This window comes from Peromyscus californicus, unplaced genomic scaffold, assembly GCF_007827085.1.
Source record: "Peromyscus californicus insignis strain IS unplaced genomic scaffold, ASM782708v3 Scaffold_5__1_contigs__length_169319896, whole genome shotgun sequence".
Lineage (NCBI taxonomy): Eukaryota > Metazoa > Chordata > Mammalia > Rodentia > Cricetidae > Peromyscus > Peromyscus californicus.
The window spans coordinates 25,753,381-25,774,282 of record NW_026294573.1 but is presented as its reverse complement, the minus strand read 5'-3'; the positions used below and the strand labels follow the sequence as shown (position 1 = coordinate 25,774,282).

The 20,902-nt window shown below is 51.2% G+C and overlaps 1 protein-coding gene across 4 annotated transcripts in view; it reads right to left on the bottom strand.

The window, feature by feature from the left end:
* Positions 1-4,406: 4,406 nt before the first annotated feature.
* Positions 4,407-20,902, bottom strand: part of Znf362 (zinc finger protein 362) — a 32,437-nt gene continuing 15,941 nt past the window's right edge. For all 4 annotated transcript variants that reach the window (XM_052715538.1, XM_052715542.1, XM_052715540.1 and 1 more), the window contains 7 exons: positions 20,740-20,803; positions 20,357-20,603; positions 16,680-17,007; positions 15,707-15,931; positions 8,341-8,419; positions 8,059-8,217; positions 4,407-5,969 (listed from right to left, as the gene is read on the bottom strand). In XM_052715538.1, the coding sequence (XP_052571498.1) occupies positions 5,853-5,969; positions 8,059-8,217; positions 8,341-8,419; positions 15,707-15,931; positions 16,680-17,007; positions 20,357-20,603; positions 20,740-20,803 (1,219 nt within the window). In that variant the 3' untranslated portion in view covers positions 4,407-5,852. The remainder of the gene's footprint in view (positions 5,970-8,058; positions 8,218-8,340; positions 8,420-15,706; positions 15,932-16,679; positions 17,008-20,356; positions 20,604-20,739; positions 20,804-20,902) is intronic.

The following is a 20,902-nucleotide window of genomic DNA, read 5'->3' as shown; positions in this document are numbered from 1 at the left end:
CTATGTGTCTGCTAGCAAGCATGAATGCCTGAGTTCAGATCCAAGGGACCCAGCAGGCATACTGGCACATGCTTGTGGAGACAGGATGATCCTGCCTGACTTTGTATTTTAGCAGCCTCCACTGCTCTCAAGTAGGGCAGTCACTCTAGCTATTTGTCTGACCCAACTCTGATGATGTTTTACAATCGGATACTGTTTACGAGCCGGTTCTGGTATTGATTCCAGTCCTGAGCAACCCATCCTTTCTGCTTCCCGGGGTCTTCACCAGGTGAATGAACGCCAAGCCCCGTAGTGACTTGGACTCTGAAAGAGGGGCTGAATGGACCAAGTGTGCTTAAAGGCAGGTGGGTGCTGGCTATGAGCTGGCACAGTCCTCTCGTGGGACAATGCTCACCCTCCACCTCGCCCTGCAACCTTCACCAGTTCTAACAAGCTCCGCCCCACTGGAGCGTTGACCATGAGCCAGGAATATCTTGTAAGCTTTCCCAAGTCTATGAACGCTGTGTGATGTAGGCAAGTTTCCTACCTATGCAGGGTATCAGCTTATTCACAGGAAACATGGGGAAGCCAGGAATCCTCCTTGCAGTGTGGGGGAGGGGAGAGGAGGGGGTGCCATGATGCTTCAGTAAACATCTTGCCCTCCCCCCTCTCTACCTGTCCCCATTGCAAGCAAGGTCACAGAGTGTAAGGGATTCTCCTAAGAATAGAGGATCCCGGGGCTGGAGAGATGGCTCAGAGGTTAAGAGCACTGGCTGCTCTTCCAAAGATCCTGAGTACAATTCTCAGCAACCACATTGTGGCTCACAACCACCTGTAGTAAGATCTGATGCCCTTTTCTGGCATAAAGGTGTACATGCAGATAGAGCACTCACAAATAAAATAAATAAATCTAAGAAAAAAATTAAAAAAAAAAAAAGCCGGGTGGCGGCGGCGGCGGCGGCGGCGGCGGCGGCGGCGGCGGCGCACGCCTTTAATCCCAGCACTTGGGAGGCAGAGGCAGGAGGCCATTCTGGTCTACAAAGCGAGTTCCAGGACAGCCAGGACTGTTACACAGAGAAACCCTGTCTCAGAAAAAAAAAAAAAGACTAGAGGACCCCAGATTTCTAGGGGAGTAAGGAGCATGAGCAAGGATTTCCAAGACCCATACCACGGGCAGCCATGTGCTGCTGAGGGAGACCCTCTGAGGAGCAAGGAGAGGATGCAAGAAACTATAGGGTGGAACAGGATGGCATCTTCTCGGGAACAGGAAAACCTCACTTCTACAGAGATTTTTCTGGTTGCCACCATTGTCCTTGCGACTATAGGACTCGCCCACACATTCCCAGGGGAGGAGATGAAAATCAGAACCTTGGTTCCTTGGGCATCAGCACTCCAGGCAAAATCTAGGTGTGGCCCAGGTACCCTACACTGCCCAGAAACTCCCGAACAGCTCCAGCCGTCTAGGGACCAGAAGGGCTAGGCCGAGTGCTAGCAAGGTCCAGACTTACATGCAGGGCTACTGATGCTACGTGACAGGCACAGGTTCAAGCATTTCAACCTGCTGGTTGACTTGGCCTTGCATCCACCCTACTAAGTGATTGCTATTACCTATCACATTTGACACAAAGATGCCATCAGGCACAAGTAACTTAGTCACTGTCACACCACTAGAGGACCAGAACAAACAGGAAATGAAATATGGCAAGAGATTGAAGACCGAAAGTCTCAGGAACTGAGGCAATCACTGCTCTAGTCTCCTGGGGTCATTTCTCTGGCCACAAACTCTGCCTCCTTTCTCTTCTGCTTGAGTCTGGCCAAACACAGCCACGCCAGCACCTCGTCTCTAGGGTCTTCCAGTACAGTTGTCTACCATCTCCTAACTTCTTCCTGACACATGGAGTGGAGAAGCTGACTGGAGAGGCAGCGCCATACAATGACGAGCTGGTAAATACTTAGCCTCTGGCTCTTCAAGAAGACAGGAGACGGTTCAGTTGGTCAAGCACTTCCTGCGCAAGTGTGAGGACCTGAGTTCGATCCTTAGAGCACATATCAAAAAGCTGAGTGTGGTGAGTAGCAGTAACTCCAGGGCTGTGGAGACAAAGACAGGCAGGTTCCTGTGCTCCTGGCCAGCCAGTCTAGTCAGTGAGCCTCCGGGACACGAGAGAGCCTGGCTCAAAAAAGAGAGATGGCTCAGTGGTTAAGAGCACCGGCTGCTCTTACAGAGGACCTGAGTCCAATTCCCAGCAACCACATGGTGGCTCCCAGCCATCTGTAATGAGATCTGGCGCCCTCTTCTGGCCTTCAGGCAGAACACTGTATACAAAATAAATAAATCTTAAAAAAAAAAAAAAAGTAAAGACTAAGGAAGTGGACAGAGCCTGAAGACTGGCACTCAGGGTTAGCCTTTGGCCGCCACACTGGTGGACACGCGGACACGTCATGGCTGAGGACAAGCCACCAACACTCCTGAATGTGTAATTGGGAAGAGATGTGTACCATCTGTTCTTATGAGCCAAGCAGCTGCTGTACCACTGGCTGCCTCTGTGTGTGTGTGTGTGTGTGTGTGTGTGTGTGTGTGTGTGTGTGTGTGTACTTACTGAGTCACCTCTGGCCAATCAAGTGTGGATAACATAGGTAATGAGGTAACGTGACAGATAGGGCTGCCAGAGTCCCGCTCTTTCCATCACAGCAGAACACAAAGGTCAACCTTAGAGGAAGACCCCAGGCCTGTAAGGTTACCAAAACCATGGTGGTTCTGTGCAAGACCACCCGCTCATCCATTCTTGGTTCAATGGTAAAACATTGATATCACATCAATATGAAGTGCACCCCCAAAAGGCTTGGTCCTCAAGGGTGGAGCCAACTCCTGAGATACAACTGTAGCTTGAAGGCTCTAACCTAGTCATTGGATTAATCCATTCACACTCATGATTTGCTGACATTTGGGGGGAGCCTGGTTGGAGGAAGCAGGCCCCCCGAGAGGCCTCTGAAGGGCATGGTGACTCTCACACCTTTCTGTCTCTCTCACTCTGAGGTGAGCAACTGTGCTCTTCCAAGCCCTTCCATGGGGATGCTCTGCCTCCCACAGACCCCGAAACAATGGAACCAGCCAGCCATGGGCGGTGCGGCTGACAGAAACCATCGACCCAAGCCCATCTCGCCTCCTGTAAACCATCTGCCACTTGTCACAGGATGAAACGTCTGCACACAAAACAATTTCTACCAGAGAACTAGGCCATCGCTGTGACTATCTGCAGCCTTTGGGAAGAGTTTGTGGGAAGAATTTGGACAAGTTAGTAGAAGTTTCAACAGAGCCCAGAATGAGGACAGGACTGAAAACAAAGCCCTGTGCGCTCTGGGTTTTAGAGGGGATGGGCGTACTGCTGCAAACTGCTGGAGCTCACTCGTGTTACAGCCAGGCGGGGCATTTGCCCATTTCCGGTCCCCACCTCCACACCTTTCAACACCGATGCTTGATTGGCCCCACACAGGCCCAGAAACAACAGAAGACATGTCTTGTCCCCACTTCTTCCTCTGTCTCTCTACTTCCTGGCTGCCACAGAGTGAGCATGTCCTCTATACAGCCCGCTCTCCTCAAGGCTCAAGCCTCAGTCCTAACCTGATGGCCAAGAGTCGGTGGACTAAAACTGTAAGCCGAAAGCAATCAGTCCTCCTACGAACTCTCCCGGGTATCTAACACACCTTCTGCTTCCTTCCTGGGGAGATGTACTTCAGAGAGGCTCCGTGGTGACCGGAGCTGGGTCACCTGTCTCCACTAGGACACCTTCGCAAGGCCAACCTTGATAAACTTGGGAGGATTTGCTCTTATAGTTCCCTTCTGCCCCTCCGAGACATCAACACACTGACTCCACCATGGAGAAAAACGTATGTGAATGTATCTCCAACACTAGAACAGGCTCTTGTGATGGACGACCAGAAGGCAGGGGGAACAGAACCTAGAATACCTAACACAAGTTTCAAAACTAGAAAAACCGGGTATGCGCAACATCCCTGCCACTCAACTGGACACAAAATGCTTCTCTTGGGTTGCAGCCCCTTCCACGGGGCATTGTGTAGCATGCCAGCACGAAGCACGTGGCCATTGGCCTCCCTTCCCAACCTTGGGGCGGAGCAGGGCAGAGGTGGTCCAGCCTGCTCTCCCCCACAGCACCCGACACAGCACCATGCACTCCGTACACCTCCACCACCCGGGTGTGTAGGTTCAGTTTATTCTTCACATCAGAAACATACAAAGAGCAGGAGGGGTTGCGTCCCTTCGACTCTGGCCCCCTTTAGTGATCCTCCCCCACATCCGACTCCTTTAGCTTCACCCCCTTCCTTAAACAGCACGTCGGCTTCTCTCCTGAAGCTCCGAGGGCCACCTGCCCTCGCCTCCCTGCCACCGAGATGCAGACTGAGAAGCCACAGACCATTTTCTCTTTTTTAATAAGGTAACTATTTCTAAATATGGTGGCCTGGAGGTCCCATAGAAAAAAAAGCCAAGGGTGTTAACAGCATTGGAACAGCGTATTTACAGGGTAGTAACATGCAGACGAAAAGCTACAATACTGAGTATCAGACGCAGTCAAACAAAGGGATTGGGTGGGGGGCAGAGAACACCCCCGTGGAAAAGAAACCCCAGGAAACGTTAAACTGGTAAATCAATGGCGAGTTAAGGCTTAAAAAGTGTATAAAAATAACACAGTTAATATTCAAACGGACTCCAGATACAGAATATATAGATGAGTTTTGTCTAGTTTTCTTCTCTGGGGGGTGTGGAAGGGCTTCTCTGGGCTCTGTACATAGTTCCTATATACATGGACACGCATGGCTTTCGGATTGGGATGTCTGGGGGGACTGGGGGCAGGGTCTGCTCCTGGGACCTCCTTTGGAGGATCCTATCCCTGCTGCAGGGCCTGGGGTCTGGGTTGGGGAGTCCTCTTCTGTGGCGAGAAAGACAACCCCTCCCTGGGCACTGTCCCCTTCTGGAGGGAATTCTGAAGGAAGTCTTAGCCCCAGACCCACTCCATCCCCATCCCCCTGCCCACAGTCTGCAGTGGTGGGAGAGGTAGCCGATAGGTTTCCTGGCCAGCACCGAGGTAGACTGGGGTGGTCTTCAGGGCAGCAGGGGAGGAGCCGGGCCTCACCAGGCACCTCCCCAACCCACTTCCCTGGGCTCGCCACCCAGCCGTCACTGCACCCTTTGGTCCCGCGGCTCTCCAGACCCCTCTTGTTTCCATGCCCTGAAGCCAGGCAGCCCTGGCAGCTGCCGAGCCCTCTGCCCAGGGAAGGCTAGGACAAGGCTCAGGCGGTTTGAGCTGGGCGACGGGGCTGAAGGGCTCATTCCAGCTGTCTCCTGTATCCTCCCACCTGGGGGAGGGTCCCCTTTGAAGTTCAGAACCCCAGGCCTGAGCCTCCCCTCAAGACCTGAGGCAATGGCCAGAGAAGGTCCCACGCTGCCCTCTGGTTCTCTGTATCCGTCTGTCCAGTCCTTTTAATTTCTCGTTCTTAGCAGCACCAACATTCTGGCCAATAAATATCCTTTTTGTTATTTCCAAAACAAACTTAAAAAAAAAAAAAAGAAAACAGTGAAGCAAGTGAGGGAAGGGAAACAAAAAGAAAACCCAACAGACAGGTTCAAAGTGCTCTGAGATCGTCTTTGGATGCCACCAGAACAGTCCATCCAGAATCTTGCAGTTGGCCTGGCTGCCCAGGAGCCGGACCAGGCAGGGCTTCTGTGGACCAAGCTTTCTGGCAGGTTGGAAAGGTCGTCATGAGAGAGCTTGGTGGTTCCTGGAGGCCCAGCAGGAGTTAGGCTGGGTGCTGCCTGGGTCTGGGTCGGCCAAGTGGGCGGGGCGGCGCCACAGGTGGGCTCAGATCAGAGAGATTCGCACCGGGATGCCGGGGGACTCCGTCCTCTGGGGTGAGTGATGGCTCACCAGGTGTTCCACCACTGTGTGTTTGGACATGTGCTTCATCAGGTAGGTCTCCTGCAGGCAGATAGATGGAAGACGCAGACGATATCACAACAGAGGCTGCAGTTCCCAAAGCGGCCACGGGAGGGCAGCCCAGCTGGGGCTGCAGCCACAGCCTTGGGGTTCAGTTGGCTCGATGGGATGGGTTTTAGGGGTGCTGCTGCTGCTGGGGGTGATTCTGCTCTTTGTTGGAGTCCAGTCCTACTCCGTGCTGGCTGGAGGTGTGGGACAAGGCTGACGGGCAACTAGGCTCACCTCCAACAGTTCCCATCCCAAACCCTGCACCTCCCAAGGGCCAAGCCGGTAGCTCGTCATCAACAGCTGTAGGGAGATATACAGTGTGAACCCAGCCCTGGGTGCCATCACACCCTACATCCACGTCTGTATCTGGTCGTGTCTCCTGTGAGGCAGGGGCTTGGGTGGAGTTGAGTTCTGCCATCTTTTTAGCATTAGGACAAGTCATCTCCCGCAACCTGCTCCCAAGCCTCCGTTTCATCCTCTATAAGAAGCAAGGACATCACCTAGAGCCCTTGGCATACAGTGAGGGACAAGGAGGCCACTCTTTCCCCAGCCTCAACATTTTATTCCAGTTGGAAGCAGGAATCCTTGCCTCTGTAAACTTCCAGTTGGTCCTCTGGGGGTGAGGCCACATCGGAGTCATCCCCATGCTCCACGGGCTCTACTATGCCTGCCCTGAGGCATCATGATTAGATGCGTGATGTGACCTGGGCTGTCTGCATGCCCACATCCTCCACTGGCCTTGGCCAGGAGCAAGGTAACACACATACCCTGTCCCTGGCTGCCACTCCAGGCCTCACACCTCAAGACGGGCAGTCAGGCAGAGAGAGCCTGTGAACGTGGCCAGCTGCGACATAAGCCAGAAGAAGTCAGCAACAGCCAAGCCAGGAATCGTTCCAGTGAGCACACAGCAGAGGGAAGGGCGGGCGGGGAGGGAGGCTGTGGCTTAAAAGACACTGACCCAGGGCAATATAAGTCTCTATCTATCTATCTATCTATCTATCTATCTATCTATCTATCTCTTTGGTTTTTTTGAGACAGGGTTTCTCTGTGTAGTTCTGGTGCCTGTCCTGGATCTCGCTCTGTAGATGAGGCTGGCCTTGAACTCACAGAGACCCGCCTGCCTCTGCCGCCCAAATGCTGGGATTAAAGGTGTGCACCACCACTGCCTGGTGAGACATGAAGATTTTTACAAACAAAATAATAGGATGCCTGGGTTCTGCTTCAGAGAGCAGCAGTTGAAGACATAGTACTGTCAGTGACAAGCCTCCTGAGCAAATGTGAGGACCCGGCCATGGGCCGAAACCTCCAACTCCAGGAGCCAAAACTAACCTTTCATCTTTTTAAAATCAATTATCTTAAGTATTTTGTTATTGTGACAGAAAAAAGGGTTGCCCCTCTAGTGGACATACACAGTGTCTGGAGACATTTCTGGTGATCTCATCTTGGGGAGGAGAGGATGCTACTGGCACTCAATGGGTAGATGCAGAGGTTGATGGATGTCCTACTAGACACAGGGAAGTGTCCAGCCACAGAGGGGCATCCTGCCTAGGGTATGTGGGGCTAGAACGGAACCGTGCTGCTTGGAAGCAGTAACCACAGTGTATGTGCAATTATGTATTTACTCCCTGTCTCCATCAGGGGTCCCTAACTTCCATGTCTGATCGGTATTTCCTGCTTCCTCAGTGCCTGACTCAGTGGCCAGTGGACACTGAAGAAACAGTCACTGGCTCCCTGATACCCCTGTCAGCCAGCTGCCCTGTAAGGAGCCACTTGAGAGAGGAGGAGACTGATACTCATGAATACTCCTGGCTATGGGGGCCTGGTACCAGAATAATTAAAGAACTAGAAACATGCACACAACTGAGTTACCTGAGTACCCAAGGCCCTTCTTTGGAAGATTTTTTTTTTTCCCCTGCCCAGGACCCATCTCTGGCCACCTTTCCCTGAAGGATGGGTAGCTCTGGCTATGGTACTGTGCCCTCTGGTGGCTCTGGCAGGGATTACAGCTGCCCCAAGTAGGATTCCCTAGCTCAGAAGAGCAGAATCTAGGCCCTGGAGCTTGGGGCCAGGCAGCAGGACTCACCGAGGTGTAGGCCCGCCCACACATGCTGCAGCAGTAGGCTTTAGCGTGCTTGATGGCGTGGGCGGAGAGGTGGATCTGGAGGGAGGCGGAGTCTGAGTAGGCCCTGTAGCAGTTGGGACATTTGTAGGGCTTGTCCTTGTTGTGCTGGCGTTGGTGAGACTGTGAAGAGCATAGAAAGGAGGTCACGGGGCGGCCACTCTCCCCAATCCGCCCCCTTCCTGGCCCTCTGGACGTGGGGACACAGTTGTGCGCCTGGGGGGCAGGAGGCAGGGAGGCACTCACCTGGAGGTTGGAGAGCTGAGTGAAAGCCTTCTCACAGCCGGGGTGTGGGCACTTGTAGGGTCTGTCGCCTGTGTGGATTCTGCAAGAGCAGCCCCCGTGAGGGAGTGGTTCGGACACTTCCCCGGCAGCTCCAGTCCCCAAGCCCTTGCCTGGCCGGCCGCAGCTAGACCTCTGCTGCCCAGCACCTGTGTCCACCTCTCACGTTCTCTAGTGGTCCTACAGAGGCCGCCGTACCGTTCCCTGCCCTCTGCCGCTGGTCTGGCCAGTTTCTCACTCCCCCAAATCCCTGTGGCAACCTCCTTGTCAGTGCTGGGTCTCTGTTTGCTATTTTCTTTTTTTTTTTCTTTTTTTTTTTTTTTTTTGGTTTTCCGAGACAGGGTTTCTCTGTGTGGTTTTGGTGCCTGTCCTGGATCTCGCTCTGTAGCCCAGGCTGGCCTCGAACTCACAGAGATCCGCCTGGCTCTGCCTTCCGAGTGCTGGGATTTAAAGGTGTGTGCCACCGTGGCCTGGCAGTTCTGTTTTCTTGGCTCCCTCCATGAAAGCACGACCTCCTTGGTCTTATCCACTGCTACCTCTCCAGTGCCTAACCCAAGTTCTGCTCAGGAAGGCCTCAATAAACAGCCTGACAGCTCAAAAGTTAGCCACTAACATCAGAAATATGATTCTATCATCAGCCTCCTGTCCAGGTGTTTCTTGAGTGTTTGTTGACTGACTAACAGACAGTCCTCTAAGGACTTAGGTTCTTCTGTAGAGATACACCAAACATCTTGACCAGCAAACTACCCCACTGGCCTCTATCCACCCAACTATGCCAACTATCCAGCTTTCTCCCTGGGTTCTCAGCCTCGGTACCCTCTTTCTGACTTCAGCTATGTTATCACCCCTGGGGCCTGCCCTGGTGGTGCCCAAGCTCAGCAATCTCCAGCCCTGCCCCAGCTTTCTGGGTCCTTCACGTTCAGTCTCCTGTATCCCCCTTCCTTCAAGAGCACACACAGCCTCAAGCCTCTGAGCCTTTGTCCATTCTGTTCCCTCTACCAGAAAGGAAGGCCTCTGCCCTCTGGCTGGCATGTGGGGCCTTTCAATACTCGTCCCAGATAGTCCACCTTTCCGTGCCTCTTTCACGGGCAGGTCCACACACACAGGCTTTGTCATAGTGGGGTCATAATGGGGGTCCTCGGGGCCAAGGCCTGCCTCTAACCACTAACTGCCTCAGAAAGGGACTCAAGGAGACTGACCATTCGCCACTGGACAAAGGACCAGGCTGCCTTTTCCCACTATGCACAAAGCTCTCAGATTCCGGCCCTGAATTTCAGGCCACGCCCATCACCAGGATCCTGTCCCTAGCATCATCCCGCTAGCAGAGTTTCCAGCCTTGACTCCCACATCTGTGAGAGGGGACACTTACCCTGACCCCAGGTGGCCCCTCTTCAGCCTCTTCAAGGAAAGTCGGTGGAACTGGTGCCCTGCCTGCTCCCCACCCCCCATGCCCCAGCCCCATGTGGGGACTTCAAAACCAGATCTGCTCTCTTACCTAATGCTCGCCCCCTCCACACCAGACCCAGAACACCCCCTCCCTTCCACCTGGGGTCCAGGCTGCTCCCACAGCACTTTCACAGTGTTAGGAGAACTGATTCTCCACCACGTGGGCTGCAGGGACCAAACCCAGGTCACTAAGCTTGCTGGAAAGCACCTCGACCAGCCGGGCCCGCTCACCAGCCTCCTTTTCGTTTTATTTTTTGAGGGTCTCACTCTGGCCCAAGCTGGTCTGAAACTCAAGGCATTCCTCCTGCCTCAGCCTTCTATGTGCTGGGATGGCAGACATGAGGCCCCGCAACACCCAGCTGGTCCACTTCCACCCTCAGGTTCCACTGAATGGCTCGACCCACTTTGTAGTTCATAATTAAAACAAGGGTAGATATAGCGAAAGTCAATATTCACGGAGCGGGAATCCCTCTCCGTGGCTTTTTTCATTCTCTCCTAGAAAGACACACATTGAGCCCATATAAAGACTTCCGGGCCCATCTCGTGTTAAAGCGCTGTGTGTCAAGCACACAGGAGCCCTTTGATGCTGAATAGCTGTTCTTAATATTATAATTATTGTCATCAGACTCAAGAAAGCCAAATGACACTGTTCCCAGCTGCGGTTATGATTATATATGTACATCACATCACACAGCCAGGCAAAGAAAAACAAACCCAAGAGACAGTTTGCACCCAGCATAAGCAAACACACACAGGTAGTGTCACCCTGTCTGGCACTAGCCTCCATAAATAGACAGACTCCGAGCCCCCTTCTGTACTCAATTCCTCCTGAAGCAGCTTCATCCCCGACTCTCACACCCTGGTACCTGCAGACATGTGGTACCTTTCCCGTGTGCATCTCTCTGTCACAACTGCGAAAGACGCGTGCTGTGAGCCCACCATAAACAGACCACAGTAGAGAATGTCCTGCTTACAATGCTGATACATGCATGGGGTGTGTATCATTTAGTCAGATGATCGTCCCGAATCTGGGCTTGTGGGACAGTTTGGGAGTCATCTGCTCGTCACATGTGCCTCCCTTTCAAACACAAGTTTCTTCTGAGCGTCACTAAATAGGAGCATCCCAACAGTGGTCTGGGGACAGCTCCTTCAGCTCCCAGGGTGCACGGCACAGCCCTTTGCTGACTGTGCATCTGTGGTGTGTCCGGCACAGCTTCTGCTCTGGATTTGCCCTCTTTCACTCCCGTCCTGGCAGTAACACTGGGAGTTCAGGCTGGGTTTCTTACAGGCCCTGGTGGGTTGGTTGTCAAGGGCAGGAAGACAGGACATGGTCTCTGCAGACGGAACGGGGTTGATTCCTTGATCTGGTGGTTGTCTAGGGGTCCTGGGGCTGGGGAGCCTTATAAACCCATCTCTTTGCCATTTGGTTAAGACTCGGTGCTTAATTGTATGTGCTGGTGCCTTGTGACTTGTAATTATCTCCTAAGTGTTGACAGATTCTTGTCATGCTGTTTTGTTTCCTGCCTATTTCAAACTTGAGTCACACAAACAAGGGAAAGAAAGAGAGAGAGAGAGATTAAAAAGAAAGAAAGAAAGAAGCCCTCAGAAACAGAAGCGATCCCCAGGGTCTGGGAATATTCTGGCAAAACAGTCCCCTTCAAGGGCCAGTTCATTTCTGTTTTGTTTTCTCGCTCACTTTCTTCCTCCCCATTTCGCGTGTTTACTGACTTTCAGCAGATCTTACTCTGCAGCTCTAGGCTGGCCTCAAATTTTCAGCAATCCTCCTGCCTCTCAAGAGCTGGGGTTACAAATATGAGCCCTCCCATATTCATTCTTAAATATGCTTAAACAAAGTCTACTTATGAAAAAAAACCGAATTCTTAATCATTATTACTTCTTGCTACGGTATCTATTTTCTTTTTATTAACTTTAAAAAAATGATGTATTGTGTGTGTGTGTGTGTGTGCGTGTGTGTGTGTGTGTGTGTGTGTGTGTGTGTGTGTGTGTGTGCGCGCGCGCGCGCGCGCGTGTGAGTGCAGGTGCCCACAGAGAGGCCAGAGGAATTCTATCCTCCTGGAGCTGGCCTTACAGGCAGTTGTGGGCACCTGATGTGGGTGGTGGGGATCACTCACCTCAAGTCTTCCAGAAGAGCTAGCTGTAAGTGCTCTTAACCACTGAGGCCCAACTGTGTCTATTTTTAACTAATGCTTCCATGCATTTCTGCCAACTTTGAGCTAGGTGGCCTTTCTCAGGTCTAGACCCTTAATTCAGAATAATAAAGTGTCCCAGTTTCTTCTACATGAATCCCCAGCACTCAGATGAAAGCTGGATCTATCTAGCTAAACACACACCCTCATGATCCTAGGACTGGAGGTGGGGGCAGAGGCAGAGGACTGCCAGGCTTGGCTGGATGCCAGACTAACTCCAAGCTCAGCCAGAGACTAAAGCAGACAGGAAAGGACCAGATATCCTCTGGCCTCCATAATTGTGCTCATATACATATGTGTATAAACCAGACACACATACCACCCACCCTCTCATCATCCACCCATGCATGCACATAATGTCTTGGGCAGGCATGCAGCTTAGTGGTAGATGCTTGCCTAGTATGCCTAAGGCCTTGGGTTTGATCCCCTGAACCACAGACACACACAAAAATTCTTTCTAAATGTAAAATACCTTTCTCAACTAACTATACAGGATAAACTAAAGGCCCTGAAGGTGAGCCCTACTGTGTGCATCATGTCTTTAGACAGTGAGTGGCATGCACGAGCCCTGAGTAGCAGATTCTATTCTCCCTTTGATCTCGCTGCTTCTTACGGTGGACTGGGCAGAATTATGCAGTCCTGTCAAGAGGCCTCTGGGCCCCGCTCACCTTTGCCTTAAGGCTTCTGCTCTGAATAGCAGGTCAGAAACTTCTGGAATCTTCCTGAAGAACGTCAAGTGAATGAAGCCTGAGAGAAGCCTGGAACAGACCTTGGTTCCTTGTGTTTCGAATGTGACACCAGCCTAAGGCCAGACACTGCCTGAGACTTTAGTCTAGATGAGGGCAGCACAGCCCAGTGGACTGACTATGACATGGGGTAAGAGGACAAGGAATTGTCACCAAGGTGAATGAAGCTAATTTCATTATGGTTAATATTTCATTTTTTAAAAGGGCCCATGAGAAGCAGCCTCGACTTGGTCTGTCTCCGACCCTTCATTTAGGAAGCTATATTTAACAAAATAGAATAAAACAGTCTCCAAATAGATGACCTGCTTCACTTAACCCTTCAGATCCATGTGGGAGAAGGGCTACAGAAATTTCCCATCCCTATATACTAATTATCAAGGAAAATTTAAAATCATACCTCTCTCAGAAACAACACATATGACTGACCTCATGTACAAACCCACACAGAACAATTGCAGTGCTTAGCAGGGTCCCTCTCTGCTCGAGTGAGACCCCCTCCTTTCTAACATCATTAGTTCCCTAAGTAGGCTCAAAAGGAATCTGCTCTCCTTCCTAACGGGATATAATTGTCTAAATCAAATTTGTAGCCGTGACCATGCCAGAAATGTCACATTTAAAGACAAATCTCATTTAATTAGGCATGACAGTACCTCGTGAGAATGAGGCTGCCTTGGCACAAGGCTGGACCTGTTCCACATCATGTGGCATCAAAGCCTCTCCCCCCCCACCCCCCACCCACCCCCATTCCCGGCTTTTTACATTTGTTGATTGGTTTTATTCTGCCTTGGAGACAGTATCTCATGTAGCCCAGGCTAGCCTTGAACTGACTATGTAACTGAGGCTAGCCTTGAACTCCCAATCTTCCCGCCTCTGCTACTTGTGTGTTATTACTCCTTTATAATGACAAATAAAACAAAACAAGAAAATAATCCAGGAGCCTTGATACACTGAGACTTAGTCTCCAAAAGGGAGGCGTCCTCCCGTCACACAGTCTGGCAGAGGTGAAATCAGTTAATTCTCAGTACACTGATGCCTAATAATATAAGGGAAAAATTCACATACACACAGTGATTACAATTCTGGCCCAGGAGCTTGGCAGTCTTCTGACAGCATTTTGTATCATATGCTATAATTCTACAACCCAGGCTACCAGCAGATCTTTGCTTATTCATCAGTACCAGGTCCTGCACACCTATGCACATCACACCAGCCAAATTTTTAAAAATCAAGGCATGACAAAAATCAGAAAATTACTGAAACACACTTACACAGTCCGAACTGTGCCTGAGGAGGCACGGAAATGGGAAATCAAGCTGACAGCCTGCCCTGGGCCACACTGTCATTCACTCTTATTTTTTTTTTTTTTTTTCATTTTTCGAGACAGGGTTTCTCTGTGTAGCTTTGCGCCTTTCCTGGAACTCGCTTGGTAGCCCAGGCTGGCCTCGAACTCACAGAGATCCACCTGGCTCTGCCTCCCGAGTGCTGGGATTAAAGGCGTGCGCCACCACCGCCCGGCCTCACTCTTACTATTAAACCTACATATTATGCCCCACACCAGAGAAACACACAAGGCAAAACATTTGCACCCTGGGATGAAGGATGCAAAGGTCACCGTGACAGATAAACACTAACAACAACGTTACTGGGCCTGGTGGCCACACCATAATCCTAGCTACTAGGAAGCAGAGGCAGGAAGATAGCAAGTTCAATGTTGGCCTGGGTACAGAACAGGTCCCTGTTTCAAAAGAAAAAGAGAAATTTTAAAAGGACTGGGGTGTAGCTCCGTGGTACCTAACTTGCTTAGCACTCACAAGGCTCTGGGCTTAATCCCTGCTTAAAAAAAAAAAAAAAATCACAACAAAATTTACCAGGGCTGGGGATATGGCTCAGTGGTAGAACCCTTGTCTAGCACACATGAGGCCATAGGTTTGACTCCCAACACCACAGGACAATTTTTAGAGTAATACTAAGAATAAAATACAGAGTTCCCTATATAGCTTTGGTCCCTTCCAGGAAAGGGTCACCTCAGCTGTCAGTAGTTACAGGCTCCCCAATCAAACAGTCCCTTCACTGACTTTGGTCCAGTCGACACTAGAAACACCCGACCTCGCTTGCAGACACGACAGCCACATGAACAAGCTGGACTTCGGGTCGGAGCACATGGAGCACACTGACTCCAGTCTTCCGAACTTGTTTGTTTAACCCCTCTGCTCATTGTAGCTAGTCTCTACTCTCCCTCACACACACTTTGATTTCCTTAAGTCACCTTAGACTATATACGCCACGAGGCAGGGATTTTTGTCTGGTTTGTTCCTAGAATTCCATCTGGCACAGCTCAGGGGCTCCACAATGTCTGTTAAATGGATGAATCATGTTCTCTGTTCAAACTAGGTCTATCTATTCCACAAATACTTAACAAATGCCTAAACACTCGTGTGCGTTGCCACCCACGGGGGATACAGAAATGCAGGACACCAAGCCCTTGCTTTCCACAGCTCCCAAAATACTGACGGAAGTAGAAAAACACACAGGCAAGTATGAGACGGCCCACCCCTGACTGAATGGAGGCAAACAGTCCTTGGATGCTCGGGACCTATGGGCTCCCAGAAGCTGCACCTGAACCAGCTATGATGGAGGAAGCAGGACCCAGGGGTGCAGAGGAGGTGGCCAGGATATCTCAAGTAAAGGACACTGATAAGTGTCAAGACCAGGAGATGAGAAGGTTGCGCAGTACTGAGAGCAGGGCTCAAGGAAGTGGAAGAGCTTTATCCAGTATGGACTACAAGACTCATCAGAGGAATCTGGACTTGACCCTGGGGGCAACAGAGCCCTGAAAGCCCCTGCCCCTCCCTGAAGCAGTTCCAGCACCAAGCATCAGGCGCTGAGCTGGGGGTGGGGGGGCACGGCAGAGGACGGGAGGGAGGCACCTACCTGGTGTGCTGCTGGAGGTGGGAGAGCTGTCGGAAGGACTTGTCACAGTAGGAGCAGTGGTAGGGCTTGACCCCCAGGTGGATGCGCAGGTGCTGAGCCAGGTAGGAGGCGTTGGCAAAGGACTTGGAGCAGTGCGGGCACTTGTGGGGCTTGGCCTCTGTGTGTGACTTGGAGTGGATCTGCATCTCAGACTTGGTGAAAAAGGTGAGCGGGCACACCTTACACCTGCAGGCAAGAGGCAACTTCACACCTGGGAAGATCCCCACCCGCTTCAGTCCATCTCCAGGGAGACCTTCTCTAGCCAAGAGACCATGTGCATGGGGCAGGGTCTACTTGTGGAGTCCGGGGGACAGGGATCCACTCGGGAGAGTCAGAGGCAAGTTCCAGCACAGGCACTTTCTAGTCTGGAGGGAGCTCTGACATCTGGGAACATCTGCAGCTGTCTGGGGAAAAGGGCTACATACAACCACAGGGAAGCCAGGAAAGACCTTGCCTACAGCCACACCTGTGGTCCCGGGGGAGGAGGTTCTCACCGGCTAAGTCATTCTGACCTGGCTGTGTGTTAGAATCTTTTTGTTGGAAAAAAAAAAAAAAAAAAGTGTTGGAACTTTTTGACAAGTACAGATGCCTAGCTCCCTACCGCCACCCAGCTAACTCAGAACTTCTGGAGGTCCAGCCTTGGCAGTAGCATGTGTGAAAGCTCATCAGATGTTTTGACATGGTCCAGACAATTCTCATGGGACAAAGAGAGCCAGGACTCTTAAAACTCCAGGGTGCTACCTGCCCTGGACCGATGGAGCTAAACTCTATTCCTCTTCCCGCCTTCTCCCTGATGGCCCGGTATGTTGGTGGCACTCTACCCTGCTCTTTGAACCTTAGCTCCTCACCCTTATCCCCTGGGGTCCCACTTTCTAGCTCTAGGCACACATCTCCACCACAACCCCACCCTGCCCCCGTATGGAGAGACCCTCACCTGTATGTCTTGCCCTCCTTTGCGGTCTCACCGGAGGCCAGGATGGGGTAGGGAACAACAAGGACAGGGGGACCTCCTGGGTTCTCTGCCTTGATCTTTTTGCGGCCGCGTTCAGACTTGGGGGGGCCAAGGAGGCCATGGCCCTGGATTGTCTTGATGGAGTCCAGGATGGGGGGGCTGGTGATCCCTGAGATGAGGGTGGGGGATGAGGCGATGAGGCGGCTCTGGCTGGTGGTGGTAGGTGTGGACGGGGTACTGGTGCCTGTGCCAGTGCCTGGAGTTGACTCAGACGTACTCACAGCAGGGGTCCGAGAGGAAAGCCCCAGACCTGGGAAGACACACACATGGGGGCAGGATGAGGACAGCTAGCACCAGCCACCCAGCTCTGTGACTGACAGGTCCTCTTCCCCTTCTGAGCTAGTCCCAATCCTAAATTATTATTCAGGGGTAACTAAATGACAGCTTACAGCTGTGTAAAATGCCTTAGAGAAGCTGAAGGCTGGTTAGATTAAGAAGTCAGTTTAAGGGCTGAAGGTCCAGCTCACTGTAGAGTGCTGGTACAGCACAAGGCCTTGGGTTTGATCCCCAGCACTACAGAAACCAAGAAGCACTTTAGAGAGAATTCCAACCACAGAAAAAGTCCCAGGCACGCAGATATTCACCTCCATGTTATTTATAATAGCAGAATTTCAGAGGCAACTGAATTATGCAAATTGGGGAAGGGCTGGGTAAACAGTGGTCAGCCTCCTCTTCCTAACTTCCCATTATCTTTGTTTCAAAAGGCTGTGTACGCACGCCCAGGAAAAATAAACAGCCGACATGCACAAACGTGGTGTGGGGCAGGGCAAGCTGTAAAAGCGATGGCTTAACTGATTTCTGGTCCTACAGCAATGAAGTTTAAAAGAGAAAACCCCCAAAGTCCGTAACGACAGTTTTTATTTATTTACTTAGTTTTGCTTCTTGAGACAGGGTCTCGTGTAGCCCAGGCTGGCCTGGCCTTGAAGTCCTAAACCTCTTGCCTCGGTCTCCCACGTGAACTACTGTGCCCGCCCAAGCGAAAAGTCATTCTTTGAAAGAAGAAGGTAGGAATGGTGTCATTGCTGCCTGGAATCCATGCACTCGGGAGGCTGAGCTCGCGGTGGCCAGGTCCAGGCCAGCCTAGACTACTCAGGGAGAAGGAAAGAAGGGGCTACAAACATCTGCAACAGTAACTTTAGTAGGTAAAATAGGATGCTAGTATGTATCATCTGACTCATTTTTAAAAATCTATTTCTCTATATTTTTTAAATATGCGAAAATCTGTGCATCAAAATAAAATCCAGGGGGCCGGGCGGTGGTGGTGCACGCCTTTAATCCCAGCACTTGGGAGGCAGAGGCTGGCGGATCTCTGTGAGTTCGAGGCCAGCCTGGGCTATCAAGTGAGTTCCAGGAAAGGCGCAAAGCTACACAGAGAAACCCTGTCTCGAAAAACCAAAAAATAAATAAATAAATAAATAAATAAATAAATAAATAAATAAAATAAAATAAAATCCAGGGTTGGTGTGGGTATCATTTGGGCCACACACTGGTAGCAGGAACGTATACTTATGCAGCCTCCACTGAGGACAGTTGGCAGTAGATATTAAAAGTTTAAATGCTCATAACTTTTAACCAGGCAATTGATTCTACTTCTAGAAACCACCATAAGGAAACAATTGTGCATGAGCACAAAGATGCAGGGGTTTTCCACACAAAGCTGTGATTCCACACACGATATAAAGTGCTTGTCCTCAACAAGGGCTGTGTTTATGGAAATGGGACCTTGACGGCCACCAAAACAGGACAGCTGTAATGCGAGGCACACAGGGAAATGCCAGACTGAGCAAGCTCACAAGGGCCCATCTACCCCAGAAAGCACACGCTAACTACACAAGCAGACACCGCACCATGAGTGTGCCAACATGGAGGGAGACAGACCCTAGATGCTCCCGCCGGCTAACACAGTTCTCTTTAACAAAGGAGGGGAATTTTTGGTCATGGGGGATTTTCATACTTTGTCTGTCTGCTTCAAAACTATATGAATCTTTTATTTGGTGAAGTCACCCATTTTTAAACATCTGTGATTAAAGGATAAAATAAATTACAGGGGAAATATACATAAGAATGGCAACAATAGCAGAACCAAGGCTAAACATCTCTGCTTTCAGGGTCTCTGATATTTCTAGGTTTTCAGTAATGGCCACGTTATTACCTTTACAATGAAAGTACAATACAGATGTCTGGGATAGAATGGCAAATAGGAAAAAAGTTAAATCATCGACACAATCCTGCCACACACACAGCAAACATGTACATATTAAAAAACAAACAAAAATATGGAAAAGGAAAAAATGCACTTAAAAGAGTCTCTAAGATTCTGGGTTAAGAAAAAAAAGATTCTGGGTTAGGCACTGGGGATTATGAGTAATTTTTTCTTAGTTCCTTTTTCCAAATTTCCCTTAATATGCTTATATTGCTTTTTTAATATTACTTTTACAATGAAAAAATAAATTTAATAAAATCATAATAACGGGAGATGTGCAGAGTGCAGCTGGGGCCTGGGGAAGCTCACAAGGCCCACAATTTGGGGGCATCTCTAAGAGAAGGGGGAGAAAGTCACTTGGCTGGTGGCAGAGGTGAGCCGCTGAGGGAGCAGAGCCAGCCTTGGTGGCCTCCTGAGCCTCCCTGGGTGTTTCCCCTGCACCCCAGTCTCAACCTACTCAACACTGAGCTGTTCCTCAGCTGATCCCATCCCAGGAGCACAGCCCTGGGAGTCTCCCACACACCTCCCTCTCCGCACTCTTTACATCCTGACCAGCAGAGATGCCTCTCCACGCCTTCTCACTGTAAGGATCTATCCACGTCTCCGCATCCCCACAGCTCTGTGTGGTCCACCTCACTATCTTCTCTAGAAGCTCTCCCTGCCTCTGTGCTGGGCCCAGAACCCTGTCTCCACCTCACGACCAGACTAGATTTCCTAAAGCCTTGGCTCCCCGCTGTTACCGGGGGAAAGTCCAAACTGCTGAGTGTGGACCACAGTGACTTCTGCCTTGCTTTTCTCCTCTGCTGAATGGAGACAGCAGGCTGGCTGGACTGCATGGAGATGCTGATTTAGTACCAAACACTGCCTGTTCTTCATCTCAGCACTGGCAAACCCCTTCACCAGGCTGCTGTGAGGAAAGACTGTTACTAGACACACACAGGTGTTAACTGAAGTCACTACCACACCAGACTCCCCCAGTCCTCCCCAACTAAACAACCTGCCCTCTGGCCTTCTACACACTGCTCCCTCCGCCAGGGCCCTTCCATCCTCCGGCTCCACCACCCAAGTCTGCCTTGAGTCTTTCCTTTTCTTCTCCGTGGAAGTCGTCTGGTCTCTTCTATCTGTTGAAACTTAGAGGGTTCTGAGTCCTCTGTGGATCTCACTTTCCTAGTAAGCTTCCAGCTGTTGGGAAGGGAGTCTCATAGTTCGAGGTCAGAGGAAGCCTGGGAGCTATGGCTAGCACCCACTAGTCCCTCCACCAAGCTTCCCCTAGAACCCTGGGTCCTGCCCACTCTGTTCTCATCTGGTCAGGTCCTACCACCACCAAGTCCCACCTGGACCAGCTCCTGCCCCAATGTTCTTTACAGACTTTGCCAGCCCCGCCCACTCAGCCTACCTGTGACAGTACTGGTGGCCGGCCTCGCATGCAGCGCCACGTCGGGCTGCGGCACAGACTGCGGGTGCAGCCCCGGCACCTGCTGCAGCTTGGGCAGAGACATGACGGCCTGACTGCTCTCGGCAGGCGCGGGGGGCACTAGCAGTGGCTGCTGTGATGAGGCTGAGGTGGGTGGCAGGTGAGGAGGCCGGATCTTCTCGGCCATCAGCTGCTCTTTGATCTTGTTAATCAGGACCAGGTTGTCCAGCTGCAGAAGGGAGAGGAGCCAGGTTGGGGTGGGTAGGCCACACTCTAGGACCCTCTTGCTGCAATCTACAGCCCAAACCCAGGCAAAGACTAGCAGCTTCAATGCGGAAGGCAGGCAGCGGGAGCGAAAGTCTTACCTGGCTGGGCATGGTGGGAGGAGGGGGCCAGAAGTAGGGGTTGTTAAATCGAGGTTCGGCCATCCTGCAGGAAGAGAATGACTGTCACTATCAGCTATGAGATCTCCTTACCCCTCGGGACCCAAATGCCTCAGCCAAGTGGGCCTCCCACCAGGCCCAGAGA